The 25263-nt window shown below is 36.7% G+C and overlaps 1 protein-coding gene across 1 annotated transcript in view; it reads right to left on the reverse strand.

Moving 5' to 3' along the window:
- HLCS (holocarboxylase synthetase (biotin-(proprionyl-CoA-carboxylase (ATP-hydrolysing)) ligase)) overlaps positions 1-25263 on the reverse strand; it is a 111090-nt gene that overhangs the window by 80251 nt on the left and 5576 nt on the right. Inside the window, exons 3-4 of the mRNA XM_010187819.1 lie at positions 22572-23521; positions 18927-19109 (exon numbers count right to left, since the gene is read on the reverse strand). Of these exons, the coding sequence (XP_010186121.1) occupies positions 18927-19109; positions 22572-23521 (1133 nt within the window). The remainder of the gene's footprint in view (positions 1-18926; positions 19110-22571; positions 23522-25263) is intronic.

The following is a 25263-nucleotide window of genomic DNA, read 5'->3' on the forward strand; positions in this document are numbered from 1 at the left end:
ATCATTCAGTCATGCAAAAACCAATACAGAAAGTGAGGCAATAGCTTTTTTCTTTTTTGTTATATGCCAAAAAAAAAGTATCAGAAATTCTTCAAAGGATGGAACAACTATTAAAAAAAAAAAAAAGAGTGACTACATACTGTCCTAAGCAGAACACATTTGTTTTGATAAAGTGCTACCATTTACCATTGCTGACTCCATAACAGCCTTTGCAGCCACAGTGCAAGGCTGGCCACAGAAGGCCCCACGGCAGCGTCCTCAAGGCAGAGCAGAGCAGAGCAACAACGACAGCGGAGCAGCACTGTAAGGTGCATCCTGGCTTTTGCTTTTCTTCCTCAGCTGCCACAGAACAGTCTGGAAGCAATCTTCCCAGCAGCTGCTCTCATCAACAAACTGTTTATTGTAAGAAAGTGGCTGGGTCAAAGGCTAAACATCATCCAGAACAGAAAGCGTATCTTTAAAAAAACCTGAAGTCGTCCATGCACATGAAAAAAAGTGCATTACATATGAAAGAGAACCATATTCCATTCTGAAAGGCCAAATGTCTACTTAAACAAAAACTTTTTAATTTGATGAAGCAGTGTTTTATAACTGCGCACTAATTTACTATGGCTTGTGCTGATTTTGAGACCTGTGTAAGGTTTGTAATAAAACCAGAATTTATTTAAAATTGAGTCTGTGTTTTATGGTTGAAAAAACAGAGTTATGTTTAAAAAGATTCTAAAATATTTTATTAACATTTATTAGCACTGAGTAAGCTAGCTCCATATTCACATACAACAAGTACTCTAATACATTACAAGTGCACCATCAACATGTTACATAAGCTGAAAAAACAGTATTAGTTTTATCAAAAAAAATCTGCAGGTTTGACGATGCAGGTAGCAGAGCAAGATGATGTACTTAAACACATGTGTATTAAGTCCTTCGCAAGCACTTGCCAAGTCAGTTTCAAAATCTTATTTGAGAACTTCTGAATGCAATAGCCTATATTCAGATAACAAAACCTCTTCCAGCTCTGTCAAGAAACACTAAAGGACTGAATTTAGTCAGGTTTTAAGCCAAGCATACTTTAAAAAACTTGTAATGGCATGTTAGCATATAACTACATTTAAGCACGTGAGCACACGCACACAGACAAAAAGAAAGGAACAAAGAATGTATGCAACAAAACCCCCTCATATTCAGTATATTACATCCATAATAAAGTTTTAGTTTGAAATAAAAGATACTAAAAATGAAAGGATGAAATCTCATTTAGTAGTTTGTAGCTCTTAAACTCAGAAATTAAACATTATATGACCACCTATGCAAGGTAAACTGGTATTATAACATAGCACAGTAATTAGGGTATGTTTGCTGTAACAAAACTATAAAGCTGACTTTGAGGCTAAAGGATCAAGAAGAACAAGGTGTACCTTTGACATAACATCACTACATAACACTTCACAAAAATGAGTGTTGCAATGAAAGGGCTGATAAATCAGAGGACTAGTAGGTGTTGATTTATCCTACCAGAAAAAGGCGTGATAAATTACGGTTTGACGATTTAATTCTTCATGACACCTACTTTGTAACAAAGCTGTTGTTATTTTTTTGGAGAAAAGTGTACAGTAAATTGAGCATACGTGCAACTTTGCTAAAAATAAGTATAGAGAAACCAGGCAAAAGACATTCCACTCTTGCACTAAAATCTGAACATTATGCATATTGAAGTGGGTTTTAAAAATAAAATAATCAGTCATGTTTAGAATAAATTAAGATATAAATCTAACCCTAAATGCTGTACACATTTATTTTAAATTACTCTCAAAAGTATTCTGTATTGACTAGAAAAAAATACAGAAGAATTTTGTTCTCAGCTAATAGGGCAATAAATTAGATGCAATATATTCTGCTGGTAAAACTGGCTCTGTTAAACAGCTATCACATAATAGTATTTTTATTTGGTACCAAAGCTTTTTTTTTTTTCCCTTCAAACTGAGGATAAAATTGTTTGTTGAAAATGTTGAAATTAGTAGTAGAATGAGTAAATAAAACCTAAGAAAATATTTTTTCTTTGCACTGATAATACACAGTCCTTAGTTTAAGGTTTTCCATCAGGTTTGTTTTGCCTTTCAACACATAAAACATGAGTGAATTTAGTGCTCATGAATATGAAACAGTAGAACAAGAGCCAAAGATTCTCCTCTTAGCACTGCAAACATGCATTAAACTCAAATGACAAGACTTCAGCTGTACTTCGTCTTTGCTTCTTTCTGAGCAAGAACTCCCAATTCTGTGACACAGTAGGAGTTTCTGAGCTAAAGAAAGGTCTGTGAAATATTAGGATGAAACCACAACACATTTTCACATGTACCACAACTCTGAGATTACAATACAGTTATGTCTCTAAAGCTGCACAGCCAATGTTCAACATGTATAATTTTATAATCCTTTCTAAAAACATATCCAGGTTGACATAACTGTTTATAAACTGGAAAAAAAAGAAGATACTAAAAGAAACATCTTAGAAAGAAAGAATTTATTGGATACTATATGCTATAATGCCAAGAACATGTTTGGTATGTTATTTATAGTATACCTACTCCAGAGATAAAAACTAGTATTAAGATAACAACTACTAACTTTCACTGTAACTAAGGTCTCCTTGATGATCAAGAATCCAAAAAAAACATTAGCATGACAACATGGGATTATTTATTTAAAAAAAAAAAAGTAACCCAATGCTTTTTATTTAGAGTCTATCAAAAAAGTTAGGCTTCATACTTTGAAAATGTCATGTACACATACAGCAATGTAAAATTTAGGTATCAAATTGAGAACTCTGAAGGATGCCTCAATAATAACCAGTTTCTCATAAATTCATTTTTTCTTACAAAGCATGGGGGAAAATATAGTATTCGCACTCATATACTATAACGCTAGGTTATAGGTGTGTGATACAAACTACATTTACAGTGAACCTAGCAGCATATTTTTTCACACATAGTAACTCTCTCCCTTTTTCAGCCCTTTCAGATTTAGCACTTACTTTCTTCTGTTGGGATTGAAGCCTTGTTCAGAACAAGAGAGGTAAACATTTTTCGTCAGAGGAAAAACAAGATAGTACGCAAATAATACACTACACCTTCCTGTAGCTGTAAAGGTCCTTATATGCAGGCAGCTTCAAGAACTAACTTCAGGGCCAGCGCCCTTAGAAAGCAGCCATCTGAAAGCATTTCTGCAATTGTCAGGGATAAATGGGGAAAGAAAAAAACAAATTTAATCTGTTCTTTAAAGATAGACATAAAACATACTTAACCCTCACAGGGATAAGGCCGAACATTTCTCTAGACAAACCCTTTAGCTCGTCCAGGGCTGAGTTCACTTTAGTCAAGTCATATACAGCTTCTACTCCAAAAGACCACACTCGGCATATAGAACTTACAGTATTGCAGACAACGCAGCAGAAGTCAAATCTCATGACTAACCCCTAAGGGTTTTAGGAGTGACTTTGGGAAACAAGGCGCTCGAAACACACAAGAACAGACTTCAGACTGAGGCAGCGTATGAGAAGTAGTCAGCAGAAGCAAATACAGGCAGTCAGGAGCATTTCTGACAATGGCACATTCTGTATTCTGAAGGACTTTGGATTCCCTTGTCTGAGTGTAACCACCTGTTTCTGTGCTTAGGAACATTTGTACTCTATTACTCTTAAAAGAGTTGAGGGAAGACCCAATTGGTCAAACAAAGCTATTCCAGTATTTGTTAATGCAAATAGTAACACGCCATGTAGAATGTAGTCAAAGAGACCCCATTTAATAAAATCTAACCACAGTGCTTGGAAACATGCTCTTGCATTGTTTTAAGACTCAATTAAATAGCACACATGAAAAAGAAATGGATTCATTTTTTATACTTTTCCCATCAAAATGTAGTATTAACCCAAATAAGGAAAGGTCCTGGGGGGTGGGAGGTGATCTGGAGGAGACAACAAAATACAACCTTGTGGAAACACCCATTGAAAATAATGTGAACAGCAAAGTCAGTGAAAGAGGATTCCAACTCCTAAGGCATATGGCTGTATTGTGCATTTCCTACTTTCTGACTGACCCCAGAAAGTGGCAAAAGTAGAACAACTGAACCCTGTTGTAAAATAGCCAAGGTCTGGGTAAAAGGAATCTTACAGAAATGAAGACTAAGACTAAAACATCATATCTAGACTATACCTCTGAAGTCAAGAATCTGGCTAGAATGAAGCAAAAGCTTCAAGAGACTGAAAAACAGCTCTGCACACGTCCACTCCAAAGATGAGCTTCTAACTGATTAAATATGAACCACCTTTGTTGAAGGCCCTTAATTAATAGTTCCAAACCAGAGGCTTAACTGCTGAAAACAAACTGTCTTGAGGGAAAAAGTTTCAGGGATTACTTCAATCAGTACTAAAATGTGAAAAAAAAAGTTGCAAGTGTACTTCCTGAATAGTTGCACACAAACTAATGAACCCAAGCTACAGAGAAAGTCTCTATATTCAGTCTGTGGCAACTAGTGATTAATTCATCCTTGGTTAAATAGAGATAATTTGGCTCTCTGTTTCTTGAGCATAACAGCTGGGGAAACAGGAGACTGAGAGCAAAGTGATTATAATTTAATTTTGAATTTAAAATCCGATGTGTACTTTCAGTTTGTCAAGGTAGTGCCATTACATAAAATGAGCAACATGAGAGTGGCTGCTAAAGTAACATTCTACCAGCAAATTATCATATGCCCCTAAAAGGAAGATGCATCCTTGAATAGATGGAGAAATTGTTTTGTATGGAGCAATAAGGATAGTAATAATTGTAGTAAATTTTATTGCAGTCCAGAAATGTCTCGTGCTCTTCCTGAACTGCTAATTGGAGACCATCATTAGGCAGGGTGGATCACATAGGGTAGAAAAAAGCTTGAAAATATTTAGAGAAGACTGAAGTCTGCTACCACCTCCAAAACGAAATGCTTGCTGCAGCAGTAACAAGAGCATATCCTTATCATTGCTAGCTATTCATGCATACCATTCAATTGAAATATCAAGTTAAACATTGTTGCTTCCCAGATGTTGACTATGGATAGAATGGGTAGAAGGAAAAGCATCCCATAATTGCAACAGCAGATGAACTTTTCTTTTAAATGACAAAATAACTATTGCTTAGCAGAAAGGGGTGGCTCTTAACAAAAGCTGCTGCTACTCAAATTATATGAATACAAGGACGTGGCAGCAGCGATATCGATATAATACGCCCCTTTAAATCAGTCCCTTTTTTCCAACAGCCGGTGCCAGTAGATGAATGAGAGAACACAGCGAGCATAAGGTGACTTTCTCCTCTTCTAGTAATCTACACTGCAAGGATTTGTGGGCCAAAAAGAATACGCCTCACAGCTCCAATAAAGTATTCTCCCACGAAAGACAAGTAATCTTTTGAACTCAGTTCAAAACATTCCTGATATCAACTATGCTCATTTAAAATAATGACAGAAGTATTCTAAAGGCAGAAGTACAACTTTAAATGTTTTCAGATATTTCTAACAAAACCTCAGGAATTCAAACAAGCAGCTCAAGTATTTACGGTCATCTGCAGCTCATACTGCTGACGGTAACTTTGGGAAAGCACCCCTCTCTCTATGGGAAGCATAAAATAAGAATAAGCATTTGCCTTTAGCTATTGTATTTTCTTTTCCATCACCTAACACATCGTACTAACATACCAACATGTAAAACACAGTCAAAAAATGGAAAACTAATTAGATAAAAGTTATCTCTGCAGTTGCTGTTCCTGTCAGGTAGCTGTGGTACACGTACTAATCTAATAATACTAACAATTCAGTTTTAGAAAGGAAAAAAAAAGTATCTTTTCCAGACCATAAAAATGCATGAATAATTTCTTATTTCATGTAATGAGTTCCGAAGTCAAAACATGCCATATGTATATTTTTATTTAAATCTGGACTATTATGCATCGAAACACAATTATTTTTATCTTGCAATAGAATTTCAGAAATACCTCCTGGAATTAATTTTCATCGATTCTGACTACATGGAAATACTGAGACATGCTCTCACAAAATATTTCTCCATCTTAAAATTCAGAGGATCTTAAGATGTTTTTAAATTCTTAAAAGTTGTCTTTATACAACAAGTAAAGAGCATCCAGGCACAGTTCTTTCAAGCGGAGGAGATGGTGACATGCTTTCCCCAACTGAATATTGCTCTTCCTTTCAAATAATTTTTATAAGGAGAAAAACTTTTTCTACTGAAGTTATGACCTACTTCATCAACTGAAAGGTAAGTTACAAAGAAATGATGACCAATTGCTTTGTTGCAAGTGTAACATCAAAAAAGACATTGTGACAAACAAAAAAGAAAACGTGCATACTATTCAGCAATACATATTCTATCCATAATCTCCCTTCACATTGCAATCTTAGCAAATAAAAAAATCACCTTATCTTTATTCAGCTTCTCTCTCTGAAGTTGTTAAAACATGGTATTCAATTTATAGTAAGTCTAGATTGAAGGGCAGGAAGCTGAGCAAAAATCTCTATGTGGGTTGTTTGTCCAAAGAATGTTTTGCAACTCAGCAGTCTATGTACCCACTTCTAAAGAATTAAGTTATTAAATGATCTATTGTTCTCTCTTCAAATGTTAGTTCTCATCATGTACCAAAAATTGTAGATTTATTATGGCCAGTAATACCTTTAAACTACAGCAGAGATTCTTCTTTGTGTTATAACAAGTAGGGACAGACTGTACTAGTCTCCTCAATAGTGATCCTGCTAAGGCTTGGCTTTAACAATTATTTAAATTATACATTTATTCAGTTTTTACAAATTAAGAAGAATATCTTGAAATGTTTTCTGAAGCAGTAGTGAAGTATTTCTTAAGTCAGTTCAACAGTACAATTTAGCATACACTTGAGAAACAACACACACTAGATAAGGAAAGTGATTCTCAATCAAGCAAGCTGTAAAAATCCAATGTTGTCCTGTATCTTACATCCTAATGTAACGATCAGTTCAAGTAGCACAGTTTAAGAGCTAAAGTTTTTAGGCATGCATTATAGTAACTAGAAGCTGTAGGGAATACTAGAAAATGCAGTAATACAAGTTGTTGTCTGTATGGTCACGTCTTGCTCCTTACCTCTGCCTCTTCAGCTGTTGCCCCAGTCCCCTCTCTCTTCCTCCCACACAGTGTCTGTCCTCTCTTTCATCTGGTATCAAACCAGACCCACTAGCTCTTCCTCCTGAGGCTCTTCTCTCTCAACAGAGTTCTTACCCTCATCAGTCAAGGAGCATGCTCCAATTTACACACTAGTGGAATAACTCCCATCTCAATTTTTCTCAGCACTAGAGCTCTTCTCCAGGGCCACTCATCTTCTCTGGGCCTGTGCCACTTTCATAATTTCTACAATGTGATGCATTTATTAAGCAAGGAGTAAAGAAATAGTATTTTACTTAGTTTCTGAAACTTAAGGTTGCCAATATGGCTAATAAAATAAGATTATATACAGACTTTTTAAAAACATACATATACACACACAAACTTATACAAGTCTGTATATATAATTATATATAGGCACAGTGCCATACTTAGGTACAGAACTTTGTCACCACTGTAGATCCTCTAGTGTTTGCACAAGGAAATGCTAACACAGATAAAATGGTGACCAGCTGAAATCCTTAAAATTAAATCATGTAATCCCGTGAAGCACAGCTCTGTATAATCTAACTATAAGAATACAGGTTGCCTTGATGGACTTAGGTAAACAGCACTTTTACAGAGGATGCTTTTACTGGCAGATGAAAAACATGTGCCATGAAAACAGACAGAACAAGACTTATTCTGATTTATTTTTTTCCTTCTGAGAAAACATTGCTTCAATATTCATGTAAAGCCTTTGTAATTAATGTCACCACTACAACTGCCAAGTAACTGAGTACAGTGATTTACTAAACTGGAACACATTTCACTTGCTACAAAGACCAACTGAAACACAAATAAAAAAAGTTTTCACATAAAAGTTGTAGTAGAAACTACAGCAAACTTTCTGATTTAAGCTAACAGCTGTTCTTTAATCAGCTTTTCACTGTAAGAACTGCATCATGTCAGCCAGATAGTCACATGCCAAATTCCATTCTCACTGCACCTGGAATTTCAGGATTTCCTCAACATGTCAGAAATCCCAAATCATTTCTTAAAATGAACTGTCAAATGATAAATACTGCAAAATCTTTAGGTCAGTCCCTTCCCTATCAACTGCTGACACAAGTCATATCACAAGTTGATAATTTTTTCTTGCAGTCTTTGTCTTCTTTGACAACAAACTCTGAGAATACTGGAATGCCTTTTAAATCAATGATAACTCTAATTAAACTCCCATCTTAATTTTCCAGAATTCAGCTTGATAAACTTAAGTAATAAGCTTTGTGTTGTAGACATTTTTTTCTGATAACATTATTGTGTACTGAATTGTCAAAGAACTATTAAAAGTCAAATATAATCAGAAGACCTCAATGTGGTAAATGCACTGTTTCAAAACCAGCTGAAACTTGCAGTTTTATCTTTTTAGAAGGGCAATCTAATGAGACACTTCCATTTCCTCTTAGTTGTATATTTTTATTCAACTTTTCCCTTTAATTAAAATATATAATTGTATATAATCTAGTCATAATTTGTTTAAAAGACACAAATTAAATTGTTAGATAGCCATTATAATGGTTTCTCATTGTGGAAATGTATCGTCATTTCTGAGCAATGGTAACAGGATAGCATCTCACAGAACTCCAGCTGATGCCAAGCCTGTTCTCATTTTCCCAGTCTCACTTACATAAATTAGCCACAGGCCCCACTGACAGTCAGAGAATCTCAAGTTTTTTATGTTTGGAAATACTCCACTTTTGTCAGATCTTTACCAGTGAGGTCATAGCAAACGAATCAATGCCAAATTGCCACAGATCTCCAGAGCGTTTGTCACAAGTTATGGATTCCTGCTATCTAAAATCACCCATCTGCTCAAAGGCAGTACCCTGACTCCAAAAGGTTTATCGGTTACAGCTTTTCAATGCTGAAAGAAAATCCAAGACCAGTCACTTTAATTACAGCCTTCACACTAAGATAGAATGTGTGCCTGTGTTAGACACAGACCCAATATGAATTTGGATTAGCCACTGTGAATTTTACCTTTTTTTTTTTAATTTAGGTTCCTATTACAAACTCCAAGATAAACTGAAACTAAGAGAACTCACCCTCACACACTGGTTACCAGTACCCTTTGCTGAGTGACCTCTACTTAAGAAAGGGTTCTCAGCCCTAGTGCTATTCTTTATCATTCCAGGAGCCTGAAGCTAGCAGAAGACATAAACATCAAGCTCACACGTGTTTTAAATATATATGACATATGCAAGTCTGAAAGGATAATAAATCTTTCTGTTCTCTACAGTAGAGAAAGAACATGCCTACTGAAGAAAGTGGTTGTGAAGGATCATGGACACTGACTTGAAGCAAGCCTTGAAACATGATAGAATACACTTCAGTGAGTTGCACTTTGGTCAGATGCCAGCACATAATAATTTCATATCAGAGCTAGCTCTACAATAAGATTAAATGCTACTCAGTACAAAAGACATTAGCTTTTAGTTCTCACAACAGCATAAAGACCCTTTTTACAGAGATTGCTATAAAAAAGATATTTTCTTTCATTTCTCAAAGCTTCTTGCATTTTTCCAAATTATCATCAAAAACATTTACTGAACCAATACATAGTCAAAAAGTCGTTTACAAACTATAATGCAACATAAGTATGCTATCCATTATTATGTGCCTACAAATGTGATTCATGGTTGTTTAACATAAACATAGCTTGCTGCTGTCATGCAAGAAGGAAAACATATTTTTAACTAGAAAAGTGTAAAATAAAGCAAATGTTTGCCAGATTTCTCTTCCCTCTCCTCCAAATATATGGTAAATATTCCCGGAAGATAAACAACAGAAAAGCAAAACTTAGTTTTAGCAACCACCTGGAATTACTTGGCTCTGTATCTGGAGTTTCCTTCATCTTCCATCTTTTCTTAACTGAAAAGGTTTTACTGTATTTTGACACTACATACCATCGATTCCTGTGGAATCTAAAATGCTGGTTTAGAATTGAGGAAATATTATACAGGGCAGTGGCTGCAAACATGCAAAGATATTTTAATACAAATCTATATACAACACACTATGCATAAAATGCTTTCCACCCCTTCCTTACTTTTTGCTCTACTGTTTAGATTTCTCTAAATCCAGCTCAGAAATGACCCCTAGTGGTAAGACACCCTCCCTCACTAAAGGAGCTGTATAAAAAGCTGCAACTGCATCCAGCCTTTGAAAGCAATAGTTATTCAAGGTGATTTTAATGTAATGCCAACGCTGTTCTAGCTCAGCTGGACATGGATGCTGATCAATACTGGGGACTCATAGTGCTGGTGAAAAATGCACTGAAAATACCTGCAGCAAACCAGCCCTTCTTCAATAAACAGCTCCAGGGAGACATCTGAAGAAGCTTTTAAGAGTGAACAAATTAAGAGTTAATTTAGCCTGCTAATACTCACAGTTGCCAGCATGAACAAAGCTCAACTGCCAGTCAGATCCTGAGCCTGGACTACGGAGTTAGCACTCAGGAAAAACACACTCTGTTGAACACTTTAATTCTGTCTTAAAAGTTAGTAGAAAACCTTTAAGAGTTTCATAGTAATTTTGCACTATAAGGTGGGTTAAAAAAAAATAGCAGTCTCTGTGCAGAGAGCCAGGAAAGCCTAGTTTCCTGTAACTGTCTCACAGTTTAACTGCAATAGCTCTCATCTTTTTCACCATGCCTTCTACATAAAGTCATTATTACTATTTCTGATACCTCCCACAACTTTTCTCGTTCTCTTTTCTCAACGAGGACAGCTAAACACTTCTCAGCAGCACAGGCAAGAGGAGTTGGTTTTTGTAAGAACAAAACAATTTTTCAAGGCATGATATCAATTTAATGACCGTCACCAATTCAAGCAAACTCTTTGTATCTGAAGAGACCCAAGAAAATATACGCTTTTCAGACTCTGGAGAGGAAGGACTGCTCCCGTTTCTAGGCAGTGAAACTAGCAAGGCTCCAGTCAACATCAGAGACCTGAAAATTCAGAAAGCTCTGCCCTTATTTGAGGGTGGGGAAATGTTACGAGAGAAAGAAGCCAGTTCAATGCCAAATTTATGGTCTTTCTGTGACAGCAGTGTGCTGCTTCCCTTGTCATGCTCTCATCACCTCTTTCAGCTATGGGGAATAACATAAGTGTCAGGCAGTAAATCTATAGTTATCTGGTACTGTTCATGTCACTGCAGCTCCCTGTAAGATCTTCATGCAGTAATACATAGAGCTGGTATCACTTCACCACATCTACCCCCCAAGCCACCTCCAAGCTCCCATACCTCAACCCCCCATGAGGCCCCTCTCCTTCCATCACAGCAACACGCCCAGTCAGTCCCTCACAAGTTCCTGCCTCTTTACTACCACTTGCCCTGTCAGCTGGGAGAGGAGCAGAACAGGGTGAGTGTTTCTGTCAGAGCAGTGTTTGGGCAGACTGGCAGTCCCATGAGCATCTCTTTATTGCCAAGCAAGACTGACAGCTTGCCTTGGCATATAACTAGCTTAGAAAGGTATCCTGCCTTGGGCCGTACATTACAAAATTTGCTCTAGAAACTCAGCTTCTTTTAAGCTTTTACTTCTACCAAATAGTTGGAACCCAAAAGTTTAAAAATTTTACTGAAGAACTGACAGATCTATTAGGAAACTACATTAATAAAGGCATGCAGAATAATATAAGACTGAGAAGAAGAAAGGTGCATTAAAATATACAGTACTTATTCCACCTCCATCTTGTACTTGACTGACTGACAATTTTTATAAACTGTTCACTGAGCTACAAGAGACAGTATCACTGAGAAACAAGAACCAGTATCTTGGTTCCCATCTGCAGATTTCCTTCTCTTCCTCCTTCTATCCATCCTCACTCACGCACCTACCTTCAAGTCCCATAGTTCATCCTCCTTCTGTATGCTAGAAAGGTAAGGACAGAAAACAGAGGGGCATGTCTCCTCTCGGTTACTCCATTAAGTTACCACAGATTAAGAAATTACCTTTTGCTCGATGAGCCACAACAACAGACCATAACCATTCTCTTAGCCATACACAACTGTGAAGTAAAAACACATTATCCTAACCTCTACAATGTACTTTGCCATGCCATTGGGTTCTCTCTTCTTACACACAGCACTATCATGGAGCTGGTGTCCACAAAGCCCTACACAGCCTAAGCACTTTTGAGACCGGCCTTTTCTTGTGCTGAACCTGCAGCAGAGCTGGCAAAGTTCTCACTGAAATGGGCACAAGCCAGGAATCTGCAGGAGCTCACACCTCAGTCAGGGTGGCATTAGCTCTCAGAAGAATGGCTTGCTGCTTTCCTCTGACGACAAGAGCTCTGAACTGTCGAAGCAGGAGATAGTCCCTATGTACCTTTATTATCTTCAGTGCTGATGGAGGGGAAAAAAAAACAACCAACCAACCAACACAAAAACCAAACAACAACGCCAAAACAACAACAAAAAAAGGAGCTACTGTCCACCAGATAACCATCCCCTCTTAGAAGGCCACTCCTTTCAGAATCACACGCTTAAACACCAGCAAACACTAGGGTCTATTATTAGAATCCAGACATTGATACAAAGAGCTTTTCACTGAGTGACAACACTGAAACAGTTTTGGTTTATGATTGGTGTGACCCTTCTGGGTTTGCAAGTTTTGTTATAAAGAAACAAAAGCTAATTTGAGGAGGGGAGGAGGAAAAATACAAAACAAGCAAAAGCAAACCCACTCTCCCTGCACACACATGCAATTCAAAGCCTTGCAAGCCAACAAGTAAGTTTGAATTTAGTATGCAAAAAAAGCCTAAACACATGGAGTTAAATTACAAATATTTTTTATTTATAGTACTTTGTTATCGGTCCTTGGGTTAAGTTTTACAGATAAATTCTTCATAATGCCACTTGAGAGAAAAAGCACACTACCTGACAGAACACAAATGGTTTGCCAAATGCAGTGCATTGCCTAACCAGACTGGTAGAAACACTGCTTTTAACAGCAAAAAGAGTTCCCCACATGGCATACATTAAATCTGTTTCCCAAATAAAGAATCCACAGATCCAACAAATACACATTTTCACTACTAGAGATGCATTTACATTGCTGCATCTAGTTTTTATTTTCCTGAAGCAGCTTTGCCATAAGAGACATTTTCCTTCCTAGCCAAGAGACAAACTGGCAAAGCTTTCAAGTACAAAGATTTCTGGCAACAATGCCCTGTTTGAAATAATACATATAATAAGTTAACAAAAGTAAAATAAGTTAAACAAACTATCAGTGATCAACAAAATCCTTTCATACCTCTCACATGGTGTGCTTTTCATTCAACATTTTTTCTCAGCTCTCAGGTTACTCCTGAGCTAGAGCAGAGTAAATTTCCTTTCTGGACTAAATACTTCCAAAGGGCTCTTGCTTTTTGTCATACTGGCTAAAAAGGCAGGGTCAATGCTTGCACTTTGAGTATGATAGTAAAAAAGAAAATAGAAATAAGTAGAAAATAAGCAAGTCTCCTATTTTGCAGATTAGACATTTTTAGTTGACTTTCAAGCATGAAAACTTGGATAGCTATAAAAATAAGGCTTTGGAGTTTCAGTATAACTATCCCTGATTTTAGCATTGGAAATTTAAAAAAACCTCTGAAGTTTCACAGTTGAATCTCAAGTTCTACAATACACATTATCATGCATGGAAATATTTCAGCAACAATTGTCTCCAAATGTACCCTGAAATCTAGTTTCATTATAGTGTTAGCTAAGAGTTCAAGTTTCCCATCCTCAAAGAGAGATTTATTCAGGATAAAGTAACTTCATACTCTCTTCGCTGACATAATGGAATTGGAATTTATGAACAGCAATGTCATCACAGAATCAAAACTGGCTCAAGACATGTAAATCTGGTCTGATTAAATTCTGACTGTGCTGTAGTGCACAGAGTTATTCAAATACACAAAGTTGTCTTTGCATTGCATTACACTTGTGAGTGCAGTACTCTGTATCTCAAAGTGTCCTTTAAAGGAAAGTTTGAATTTCAAGAGGGACGTTCAATTACACTTTTTAAGTATTCTTTCTGTCTCCAAATAACATGAGTTAAAAACAACAGCTTAAGTTTCAGCCAATATCTTTGTATTGACTGTATATTATTATGGAAGAAAGTACTGTTCAAAACCTAGCTGATCTGAAGTAATGAAGACTGATTAGATTTCATCATTTGGCTCCCATCCATTTGGAAGATATTGAAAAAAGTGACTCAGCCTAACACAGCCTAAGGAGTTAGTAGTCAAGTTTAAGAGGCTTCAGACCCATAAATGTGTGGGTGTAATATACCTCCTAATAGAAATAATAATTATTCTGACAAATCTCTGTCATTCTTCAAAGAGTGAATTCTTGTTTTGAAACCCAGAAGATGTTATGTGGAAACTTACAGCAGTAAAACACAATCCTAGCATTTATGTCTGAAAAATTATCCTTTAAGATGGCAATGTGAAAGAGTAAATATTTGAGCATTTAAAAGCAAAGCTGCAGAAAAAATCAGATCTCTATGCTTGAAGCTGCCACTGAACATATGGGCGCCAGACAACAGTCTTACAGTGATCACCCTTTGCTTCAACACTCTGAGTCCACTCCACAGCACAGTGACACAGAATTTTCTTTTTACAGCAGTGTCTAAGTCTACAATTTGCTTAACTGCTTTACACCAGATCAAGGAAACAGGAAAAGGTGCTGTGTTTCAATATTAATACTTGTCTCTAAAATTACATTTAACACCAATAAGTTGTGCAGATTTAACTAAACTTTCAACCAGCAAGTAACGTGCCATTCATACCGTATTGCTCTTGGTTCAAACACTGCCTTCATTGGTGTTGCAGCACTGTACCAATACAATAAGGATTTTTGCCAGTTAACTGAATTTAAAAATGCCCATATGCACATATCTGAAGCAAATCACACTTGCAAGCCTTCGTGCAAAAAGTCTGTGATGAAAGAGTTGCCTCAAGTGCTATTACTCTCCAGATCCCCTACCTTATACTCTATTTACCAGGAAGGAGATCACAAATAAAAAGAGCACACTGTCACAGCCATAATTCAACACCAACAGCAGTGAGCACTGCCCAAGTGACCGACTAGCATAATTCTACATAGTAAGATCTAGACCTCTTAACAGATGGGCATTATCATCCTTTATTCAGATACTGGAGCACTTATATTAATTTAAAGCCATAATATTACCAGAATTTCAACCTCAGACTGGAAGAGCTTATGGAAATTTTAAGTAAAGTGAAGAAAAGAAACACAGAAGAAGAAAAAAAAAATCCCCAAGATATGGAAATCAATCAAGGCAGTAACATTATTTGAGAACTGTCATACACAAAAAAAATTAATCGTATTTTCTAGTTCGACATCTCAATCCAACATTTTAACTTTCTACTGACAAGTAACCTAAACATGGTTACCCCAACAGTGGTAACAATGTGATCTAATTTTCACTGTTTAGAAAGATATCAAACAGCTAAAATGAGATTTAGTGCTTATTTAGTACAGTCTCCAACTCATCCTATCTTCAACTTGAATATAGCACAGCTGGAAATCCGTCTGTTTTAGAACAGTATCAGCAGTATAAATCTAGCCTGGCTAAGCCATCTGCAGTCAATATATCACTTTTTTAAAAGCTTGATCATCCTGTTCCTAATGTATTTTTCTTGAGTGATAAAATTTAATTGTGTAATTTTCAAAGTAACTACCGTTAAGGTTTAAATATTTCTTCCCAAGTTTCCTACATTTCACCCTAAACTAGAATTTTCTTTTCATATACCAAAGGCAAAAAGTGTGTTACAAAGTCCACAACTCTTCATGAAATATTAACGTCTGCATTTTCAAGCTTTTTTTTCAAAGAGGGCACTAAATTTAGTAATTTAATATTGTGCAAGTTAGTTATACCTTTGCTTATTTTTTCATACATCAAACTAGCCCCCAGTTTTAATTACATATACACTTCAAAAAGGTAGTAGATAACACACACAAAGTCCTGGACACTAAGTCAAAATTCAACTCTTCTCTCCAGTTCTGCTCATAATTTATTGGCTTTTTTAAATACATATAGTAAGACTGTGATTTTAAGATACGTGATAACCATATAAACTGGAAACTTCAAAATGTGAATCCTAAAGAAACAAAAAATAAATCCAATCCGCCCCTCAGAAGTCACTAAAAACTACATTGCAAAAGGCACCAGCCAAGACCTATAGAGTAGACAGGTAGATCTGAAAGTCTTAATAACCACATTTATTTCAGTTGGCATAGCAGATCTGATGGGATTTATTATTAACAGCACTGCAATAATGATGCAAAAAAACCCACAGATTGTTCAGGAATTGTAGGCATAGGAAAAGAAAAGAGAAGCTATTTATCCACATAATAAAGCTGAGAAAGTTTTATTTGATGTCTACAACGTAGTAGGAAATTGGTCTGATGCAAGTTCTGAAATGATAAAGGAGGAAAGAGGGTGGGGAAGAGAAACCAAGGAAATCACACAGAACAGGGTACAGCTCTACTGTAAATTGAATCTTACAGACCAGAAAGAAAAAACTAACCCAAATAGCACTTTAAATTTAAAGAACTCAAAAAAAACAAACAAAAAACCCCTACACTTGTTCTTAACAAAGTAGAAAATACAGAGCAAAATCAATTATTATTTCTCCCAAATAAGCAAAAAAGAGCTTGTAGTTTCTAAAATTAATTAGAAAAATCTGACAAGGTTAGGTCTGCCAGTAGATTTTAAACGTAATGATACAGATGCAACCTCCAGTCTGGAGGTGAGGAATCAGTGGTGAAACAATGACAAAACATACAAGCACAGAAAAACTACCATTAAGAAAAAAACAAACTGAAGAAACAACATCTAAAAACAAATTTTGGTATAAACGAACTATACAGTATACACTGCAAAAATATCTGTAATAGATAGCCTGCAACCTGTACTATGCCACTAGATGGCAAGTTTGGATAGAAATTAGCTCACTTTTTAATTCATGGCATGTTTGAAAATTGCAGATGCATAGGAAAGAAACAATCACGAAGAATGAGTGAAGGAGAACAAAAAAAGGAAGAGTTCAATAAACTATGATTCTTCTGTATAGGGCGCGTTTAATATCAATTAAAAAGGCTAAATGGGCCTTGTGTGGAGTGATTCCACATCTGCCACACTGATAGAAATTAAATTCTTATGAATAATTATTTTATGAATTTACAGACAGGGAAGAACTTGTTTCTTATTTGGTCACAGACAACAGCGTTGGCTGTAGCAACCATGGGAATCCAACAGAAGGCGGCTGGAGAGAAGCACTTCCAATAGTATCTCCCTCACTGTAAAGTGGAGATGGATCTGGCAGAATTTGGCACACATGAAAGGACAATCACTTAAGTGGAATAGAAAAAAACTCTCTGCATTTTGCCTAATTTTGTCGTTACATCCAATCTGAGTTGCTATATGAGGGCATTACTTAATGCAGCAGTAGAAAGTTTTGGCAGTATCTTCAGAGACATGAGAAACAAATTCATATTCGAATTTACAGACACACCTATCTGTTAACAGTATTTTAGTCAGTTTGTCTGGATCTGCTACTGACTTGCCTGCTACACAATGAAGCTACATATCACGTACTCCCAGTCTGTAAATTGTGCAAAGCTTATTATACCCACCTTCTAGATTAATGAACAGTGTTTTGAAAAGCACAATCTAAATCTAAAACACCATTCAAGTTATTTAAAAATGTTCAGCTGTAATATGTCACTTTGTTTATTGATTGATCCTGTAGTCAAAAAAGGATGTTATGTATGACACTGCTGGAAACAGGCAGCCAAGGAGGAGCTTCTATAGTTGAGCTCCCCTAAAGACAGACATCTAATTTCTGTGCTAACGTAAGAGTGGTACAGAAAAGGAGCAGGAATCAAACAAGCATGCTAAGAGCAAGTACTGACAGCACTACATGGGTTGGAAACAACAACCTCAAAGAGCCTGAGTAGCCTGCATTGCCTTTTAATAAACTACTATTTCACATCTTCAGATCAATATAATGCATTTTGCATGTATTTGAAGGCATGTTTAAAAAAAAGTTAAAATTACTGCTTTATGTGCTCTTCACAGTTCTTCATAGCAATGTCTCAAATTAAGAAGTCCAGATCAGTCAGCTGATTCCTTGAATTACAAGAAGCTATTCTATTTCCAGGAAATATTGCAACATCCTCAGGAATAAAGCTCTTCATTGTATAATCACGCAATCTTCCTTACTCACTCAGGTCTTTCAGTTCTGGTCTGCCACACCATTTTCCATAATTTGGGTTTGATCTTTTGTTGCCAACCTATTCAGAACTTTCCACCTCATTTTAAAAGAAAAACAAATCCTGCCTTTTAAATCAGTTCTTTCTGTAGCTTACCATAGCCTTGTGTTTTGATATTGCAGAAGCATGCAAATAAACATAAAAGTTCTTAATAGAAATAGAGCAAATATATCTGGAAGTTAACCCAGCATATATCCGGAAAGTTAACCCTGCACAATTTCCCCATGGTAAATTCAAATCTATTACCAGCGGGTAACAGAGTAGTGAGAGAGTAGAAATTAAACTTTTTACTTACCTGTAATACATACGTAAACCTCTCCAAACAAAAATACCACATAAGAAACAAGGTGTATTTAAATGAACACTGAATTTGTCATGTAGGGTAAATCACAAACAACTGAAATACAAGCAGAAGCCTTACCTCATCAGAAGAGAGTAGGTAAATAGGTGTTAACACAGGAATTTCACTTAATTCACAACTCAGGCCAAGTGATACCAGGATCTCCTTGAGAACTTCGTGTCTCTTTGTATTGCTTATCTTTAGCAAATTAAAATCCTCTTCAGTTTGGACATCCATAGAATTGATATCCAGTTCCAAGCATGCCTGGCAGGATAAGTGCAAAGGGAACAAAAAGAAAACCAAACGTTTTGTTGTTATTATACATTTTAGCATGGCGGAGACAGATAAGCACAACTGTTCCAACAGGTCTGTCCTGACTCTGGCTGCTGAACTATCCAGTGTTACTGATGCAATTTAGAATTTCTCATGTCTTCATCATATCTACACAAGCAGGGCTTTATTATGCTAATAAACTAGGGAATACCTATATATTTAATGTTTCCAATTCAAGGATCACAGGTGCCTGTATGCTGCAATTTTCTCTGAAACGTACACAGAATATCCCTTCTTAATAAACTGGTCTTCTCCCGGAGGAGCTGTTCAAACTTGTATTTACCAACTTAAACTTTTGCTTTTAATGTCTGCTAGCAACCTAGAACCAACAGCAGTACTGGTCTGCACAAGTGAGCTCGCTCTGTCTGTTCTGGCTTGTACAAGAGCAGAATTACATTAAAACTGAAAGAGCTTTATCAGAGGCTGCACAAGATATGTTAGAACTCAAGCTGAGCAAGTCCTTACTGTGTCACATGAATTAAATTGCAATCAGTGCAGGTAAAGAAATGCTTCTGTCTGAAAGAACTTGGAATCCCAGAACACCAGCTTGTAGAGAATCACTTCTCAGGGTCAAAGTGGATGCTTAAAAATAGAAATGAAATGCAGAAAAAAAGACAAAACAAAACACAAGAAACCAAAGCTTTCTAGACCTTTTTGTCTTGTTTGTTGCTTTGGGTTGGTGGTGGTTTTTTGTGCATTTGGGAATTTTTTGGTGGGTTTTGGTTTTTTAAAAAAGTGTTCTAAGATATTTAGAAGCCTTTGTACTCTACTACTTGCATATTCATTTAATGAAAATCACAAGCTATTATCTTTATTCATTTCTCCAATTTTGCACATTTTAATCATGCTCTTCATCTTTCATATATGATCCACTTTATTGAAATTGGGGGAAATATGCTGAAATGGAGGGCAGAGGAAGAAAACAGAAGAGTACAGAAAAAAGGAAAACAAAAAGTCTGTGATAGAATATTTAATGGCTGATGTCACTGTCAGTCCCCTGAAGAGAAAACAATAAGGCTTTTCAAATCCAGATTGGAAGTCATTTAAAATTATAAAATGACACACTAATCCTTTTAATCTGATTTTTGAAGCTATACTATAATGCCTTTTTTCTGGGGAAAACCTCTGCAGTATTAAGTTTTACTACAGCAGAAGGGTCAATTTAAACGGTTTTACCGTGGAACTTGCAGAAACAGATAGCAACAGTATCTAATCAATTTTCTAGTACAAACATACGGCACATGGGTGGCAAAGCTTCCTACATAAAGCTACAAACATGCTACTATGTATAACAGTTTCCAAAGAGCTAGCAGATTTAATCTGATAACCTGATAAGAGAAGAAAACACTTCTAAGAAACCTGATGAATATTTCAGAATTGTGTAACTGCTAGAACGCATATGCTACTTGATACGTGAGCAGTTAATTTTGAGTGCTCTGGGCTCCTGAGAAAGTTTTCCTGTAACTAAAATATTGGTAAAAATAGGTCCTAGAATCTTTCATAGTTTGTTCAGCTATGTCTCCATTATATTCCTTATCTACTTAAATACGGGTAAATAAATCTCTCTCCGCTTTTCTCAATGTGCTGCATGAAAGCAAAGCCAGAGTAAGGGAAGTGATACAATTGTGAACAGCCATGCTAAAAAGAAAATGTTTATCTCTGCTTCTACTGAGGCTAACTCAAAACGTGCAAGTTGCCTTCAGGCTCACTTTAAAAAGTCTTACCATAACACGGCTGAAATCTCTCTAGATTTAATAGCACAGGTTATACATCCAGAAAAATGCATACCTGTGGGGCACTGACTTATTTCCTAAACTTAACGGCACCTCTTTTCAGTCTTTCTATCACTTAAAACTTTAGCCAGATACTGGTAAATATTTAAATAACCAGGGACCAACATTAACCTTTAACACAGCCATGGATACCTCCTCACCCATTATGCAGTAAAAGAGAGAGTAACAATAACAGAAAAGATTATAAACACCTAAACTTGTCTGTTGTTTAACTTTTGGAGGGGGTGTGGATTTAGTTTGGTGGTTGGGTTTTTTGTTGTTTTTTGAAGTTTTTTGCTTTGTTTTGGGTTTTGGCTTGTTGGGTTTGGGGGTTTTTGTTTGTTTGTTTGTTTTTAAGAGAGCTCACAATACTGTAACACTGGAGAGGTACCTATTTGCTGCAATAATATTATTCTTAAGTGGAATGAATAACATTTTGGCTCATTCTAGACTCCTCCACTTCTGTCCCCCAGGTGCTCTCAGCTACTTGTTAAGTGCAGAATGTTAAACATCTAAAAGCTTAAAGCCTGAATATACTCAGGAAACAAAAAAAGCAAGTTTCCAGCAGACTAGGAAACACCCCCTTCTCCTCCCTCCCAAAAAAAACCCAACAAAAACCATCTCAGGAGCATGTATTACTGAATAAAAACATGTCAAAGTCTCGAAAACAAAAATCAAGTTTTAGAATTTTAATTTTGATACCAAATAGAAAAAATGTGTTCCGGTTGAATAAAGGGGTTTTTTTAAATGACAGAACAGAAAGGCCAACGTCACGAACCTAACATCCATCTAGAAATTAGCCTTAAACAAAACACTGCTAAAGAAACTATAAAGTGATTTGCTTCACTCACAACACTAAGATACAAACAGAATATAACTAAGAAAATGTTAGCAATACTAGAAAAAAAGAAATAACAGGCCTATATCAACAGTGGCATTTCAGTGCAGTCACAGACCAACCTTTGAGCAGTTACTTGCACAACCAAGAATAGTACAGCTGTTTTCCTAGACACTGCACACAAGTGATAGAGACTGGGACTCTCTCATTCACAGTCAGATTTCCGGAAGTGCTGGCTACCCTAACCTTAAGCCTTAAGAGGAAAAGTCTTTCAGGTTTCTTGCAAGGTTTATTTTACATTCTCTCCTGACACTCCGCTTCACCACAGTTCATATTTTTGCAAGAATGTCTCTTTTTTTATCTTGCCTGTACACCTTTCACCTCAAGTCCACCCGGCTCCTCTGAAAATCTGCAAAATACACAGTTGTATCACTGCACAACTTCTATCAGGCAGAAAAGGACAGCTCTGCCCTTGAAGATGCTTGCATACTATGCAAATGTGCTCTCTCCTCTACCACCCACTGTGATCTTGCACGATCTACATATGCATGGTTACATTATGAAAAGAAGGAAGTGGAACAGCAGCGACTTTCTATACCATTCTTTAAGTTTCCTGAGGATCAAGTGAAAACCATTCTGCATTCAGAGTCCTTGTACATTCACCGAGACATCCATCTATACCTGCCCTAGAGAAGAATCCTCAAGAGCCTGCAAGTGAACTTTTTTAGCATACCACAACATCACATAGCAATGAGCAAATTAATGCTTCTGCAAACACAGTACCTGAGAAAGAATGGCTTCTCCTCCACTATCTCCGTAAGTCAGATGAACAATAACTATATCTTTATCAGCATTATTTAATCGACTCAACGTCTTCACTTTGCTGGTATCTTCCTTCAACACTTCCTCAAAAATACAGCCACTCATCAAAAGATTTAACTTAATTTCAGTGTTGTCCCTTTTAGAGACCACTAATTCATTAACAGTCTTCTTCAGTTTGCTTTTTCTCTTTATTTGTATGCCATCAAATGTAAAAGATGAAGAAAACCCTAAAATCTTTCCACCTTTAGATAAAAACTTCATAAACTGTTTGTGGTTCTCTTCAGAAAGAGGCTCCTCTGTGGCAATGATCAACAGCACTGAATTATCAACCCACGGATCTTTCAGAACTTGTTCCTCATGAAGCTGGTAGATGATGTAGCTGTTTGCATCAATGCATTCCTGAAGGATTGATTTTACCTGCTCGAATTCTACTTTTGCAGTTTTAGAACCAAGATAAACCAATATATTAGGGGGCTTTCCAGCAAGGTTTACTCTCTTTATTCCTCTTGCTAAACAGTCAACATTCTTCTCTTCCAGTTTGCTGTTGCAATCATCAGAAAGTTCTGGAATGTTTTCTGTAGAGGCAAATCTGACCGATTCAATAGTACTGTTTTCAAGTTGCAGGCATTCACGACAGCTGGAAAGATGCAAGTGATGATGTTCCCCAGCACCTTTCTCTCTGTCAGATAGGCTGCTGGATTCATCTTCATGCTGACTTTCTTTCTCTAGCTTGGACTTCTCCTCATCACCTTGTCCTGCAGACTCAGCAACTCCTAATCCCGATTTAAGAGTAGTCCCAAAAGCAGCAGCAGGAGTTACTTTATCCATTTGTGTACTGCTTACACTTTGCTCTTCTAGAGATGGTGCCACCTGCGCCAACTCCTTCAGAGTAGACTCCTGTAAATGGACAGCTGGAAGAGTTAAAGAATAGAGAGTTATAAAAATTACATTAAAAAGAGCTACGCTGAATATCGCTACCACAGTGGGATTTAAATCTAATTTCAGTACAAATCATCTATAATAGCAAGAATTCCACTTGTTTGACACACTAAATCCTAACCTCTCCAAGAACATAATAAATTTGCACTCAAAACACAAGTCATTTACTCTCATGACAGTTTGTTTCAGGAAAGTCTGACTAAGAACACACCACTTGATATTTACGTGGCACATTTAAACAAGCTAACATTTATTCTGAGTGCAAAAATATTTGCACATGACCACTACTGTACACAATGCAAGATGCATTCCTGACAGAACAATGGTCTACAGATGGAAAGATGAGGAAGTTCTCATAAATGCATCACCTTGTCAGCTTGCTATTCTGCCTGTCCCTCTGTCCCCAGCAAAAGACAAAATGAAGCAAGGGAAGTACCTTTGGAAAAATGTTGGTCTCTTAAGGAGGGCAGGGTGGAAAATTGCTTTCTGCTATTTTGAAACAAGCTATTTTGAAATAAGTTAATAAAGTGATGATATTGGGTAAGATGGAGACATTGAACCATGTCTCTTGCATTGCTGAAGGCTGCAGATAAATGTGTGGTACAAATAAAAGGGAGTAAAAAAAATCTGAACTGCTTTCAGTCTGCACAAAGGGAGACATAGCAAGACTTGGGAGGTAAGAATCCAAGGGAAAACTAGCAAATAGGAAGAACTGTTAAATCTTCCCCTTTCTCCCCTTGAAAAGGACAAAAACGCAAAGATAAAAAAATTCTGGCAAATGCAAGTGAGAAGAAAGGACAAAGATTATTATTGTCAGCACGAAAATTGCAGAGCAAACTAAATAAGAAAGAGGAGAGAAAAAATACTCTTCATAAGGTAACTTTTTAAAGTTGTTGAGCCATGAGACTATTTCAAATCAAAGTCGGCAAAATTTTACTGAATCCCCCTCCACTCCCGTAAGGCCAAAGAAACTTACTATGGCTTTGTTTTCAATTTCTCAAAGAAATTCAATGAGAAACTTGATTAACAAAATAGTCAACCAGCACACAATGCACCAGACCCAAGTTCAGTCCCTTTCTTTGCTTAACAACACTTTCATTCCCTTGAAACTATATTCCCTTTGCCTAGCTTGGAGCAGAAATTCGAAGCAAGATTTTTTTCACAACCCAGGAGAAATTCACAGCTAACAGCCTCTCTGCTATTCCATTAACAGCCTCCATCAGCCTGTCCTTGTGAAGCAGTTTTAGCATGCACACAGTATCTGAAGCAAAATGAGCAGAAAAGATTCTTTAAAGAAAATGACAGGGGCACTCTCTCAGCTTCCCCTCCTTGAGTGAGCACTTTTGGAGAACAGCACCAAGGGACAGTTTCCATCAGATATATCTGTGAGTATGTCCCTACCCTCTTGCACCCTAGCTAGCTGTTCTCTATTCTGTCATTCCCCGACTTCTGTCAATGCACTATGATCTACATTTAGAAAACCAAACAACTAAGCAAACAAAAAACCTCCACAACCAAACACAAAAATATCCAAGTTAAAACCCACTCTTCCCCCCTTTTTTGTAGTCTAAATATTTTATTATTCTAGGTGATCCATAGTTTTATCAACACAGCTGAGAAGACACAACTAGGCAGGAAGAAATGAGGCTGCTGCCGACAAAAACAAAAAAACACCACACACACGCACACACAAAAGCATGGCCTTACCCCCCCA

Source organism: Mesitornis unicolor, unplaced genomic scaffold (genome assembly GCF_000695765.1).
Source record: "Mesitornis unicolor isolate BGI_N332 unplaced genomic scaffold, ASM69576v1 scaffold15377, whole genome shotgun sequence".
Lineage (NCBI taxonomy): Eukaryota > Metazoa > Chordata > Aves > Mesitornithiformes > Mesitornithidae > Mesitornis > Mesitornis unicolor.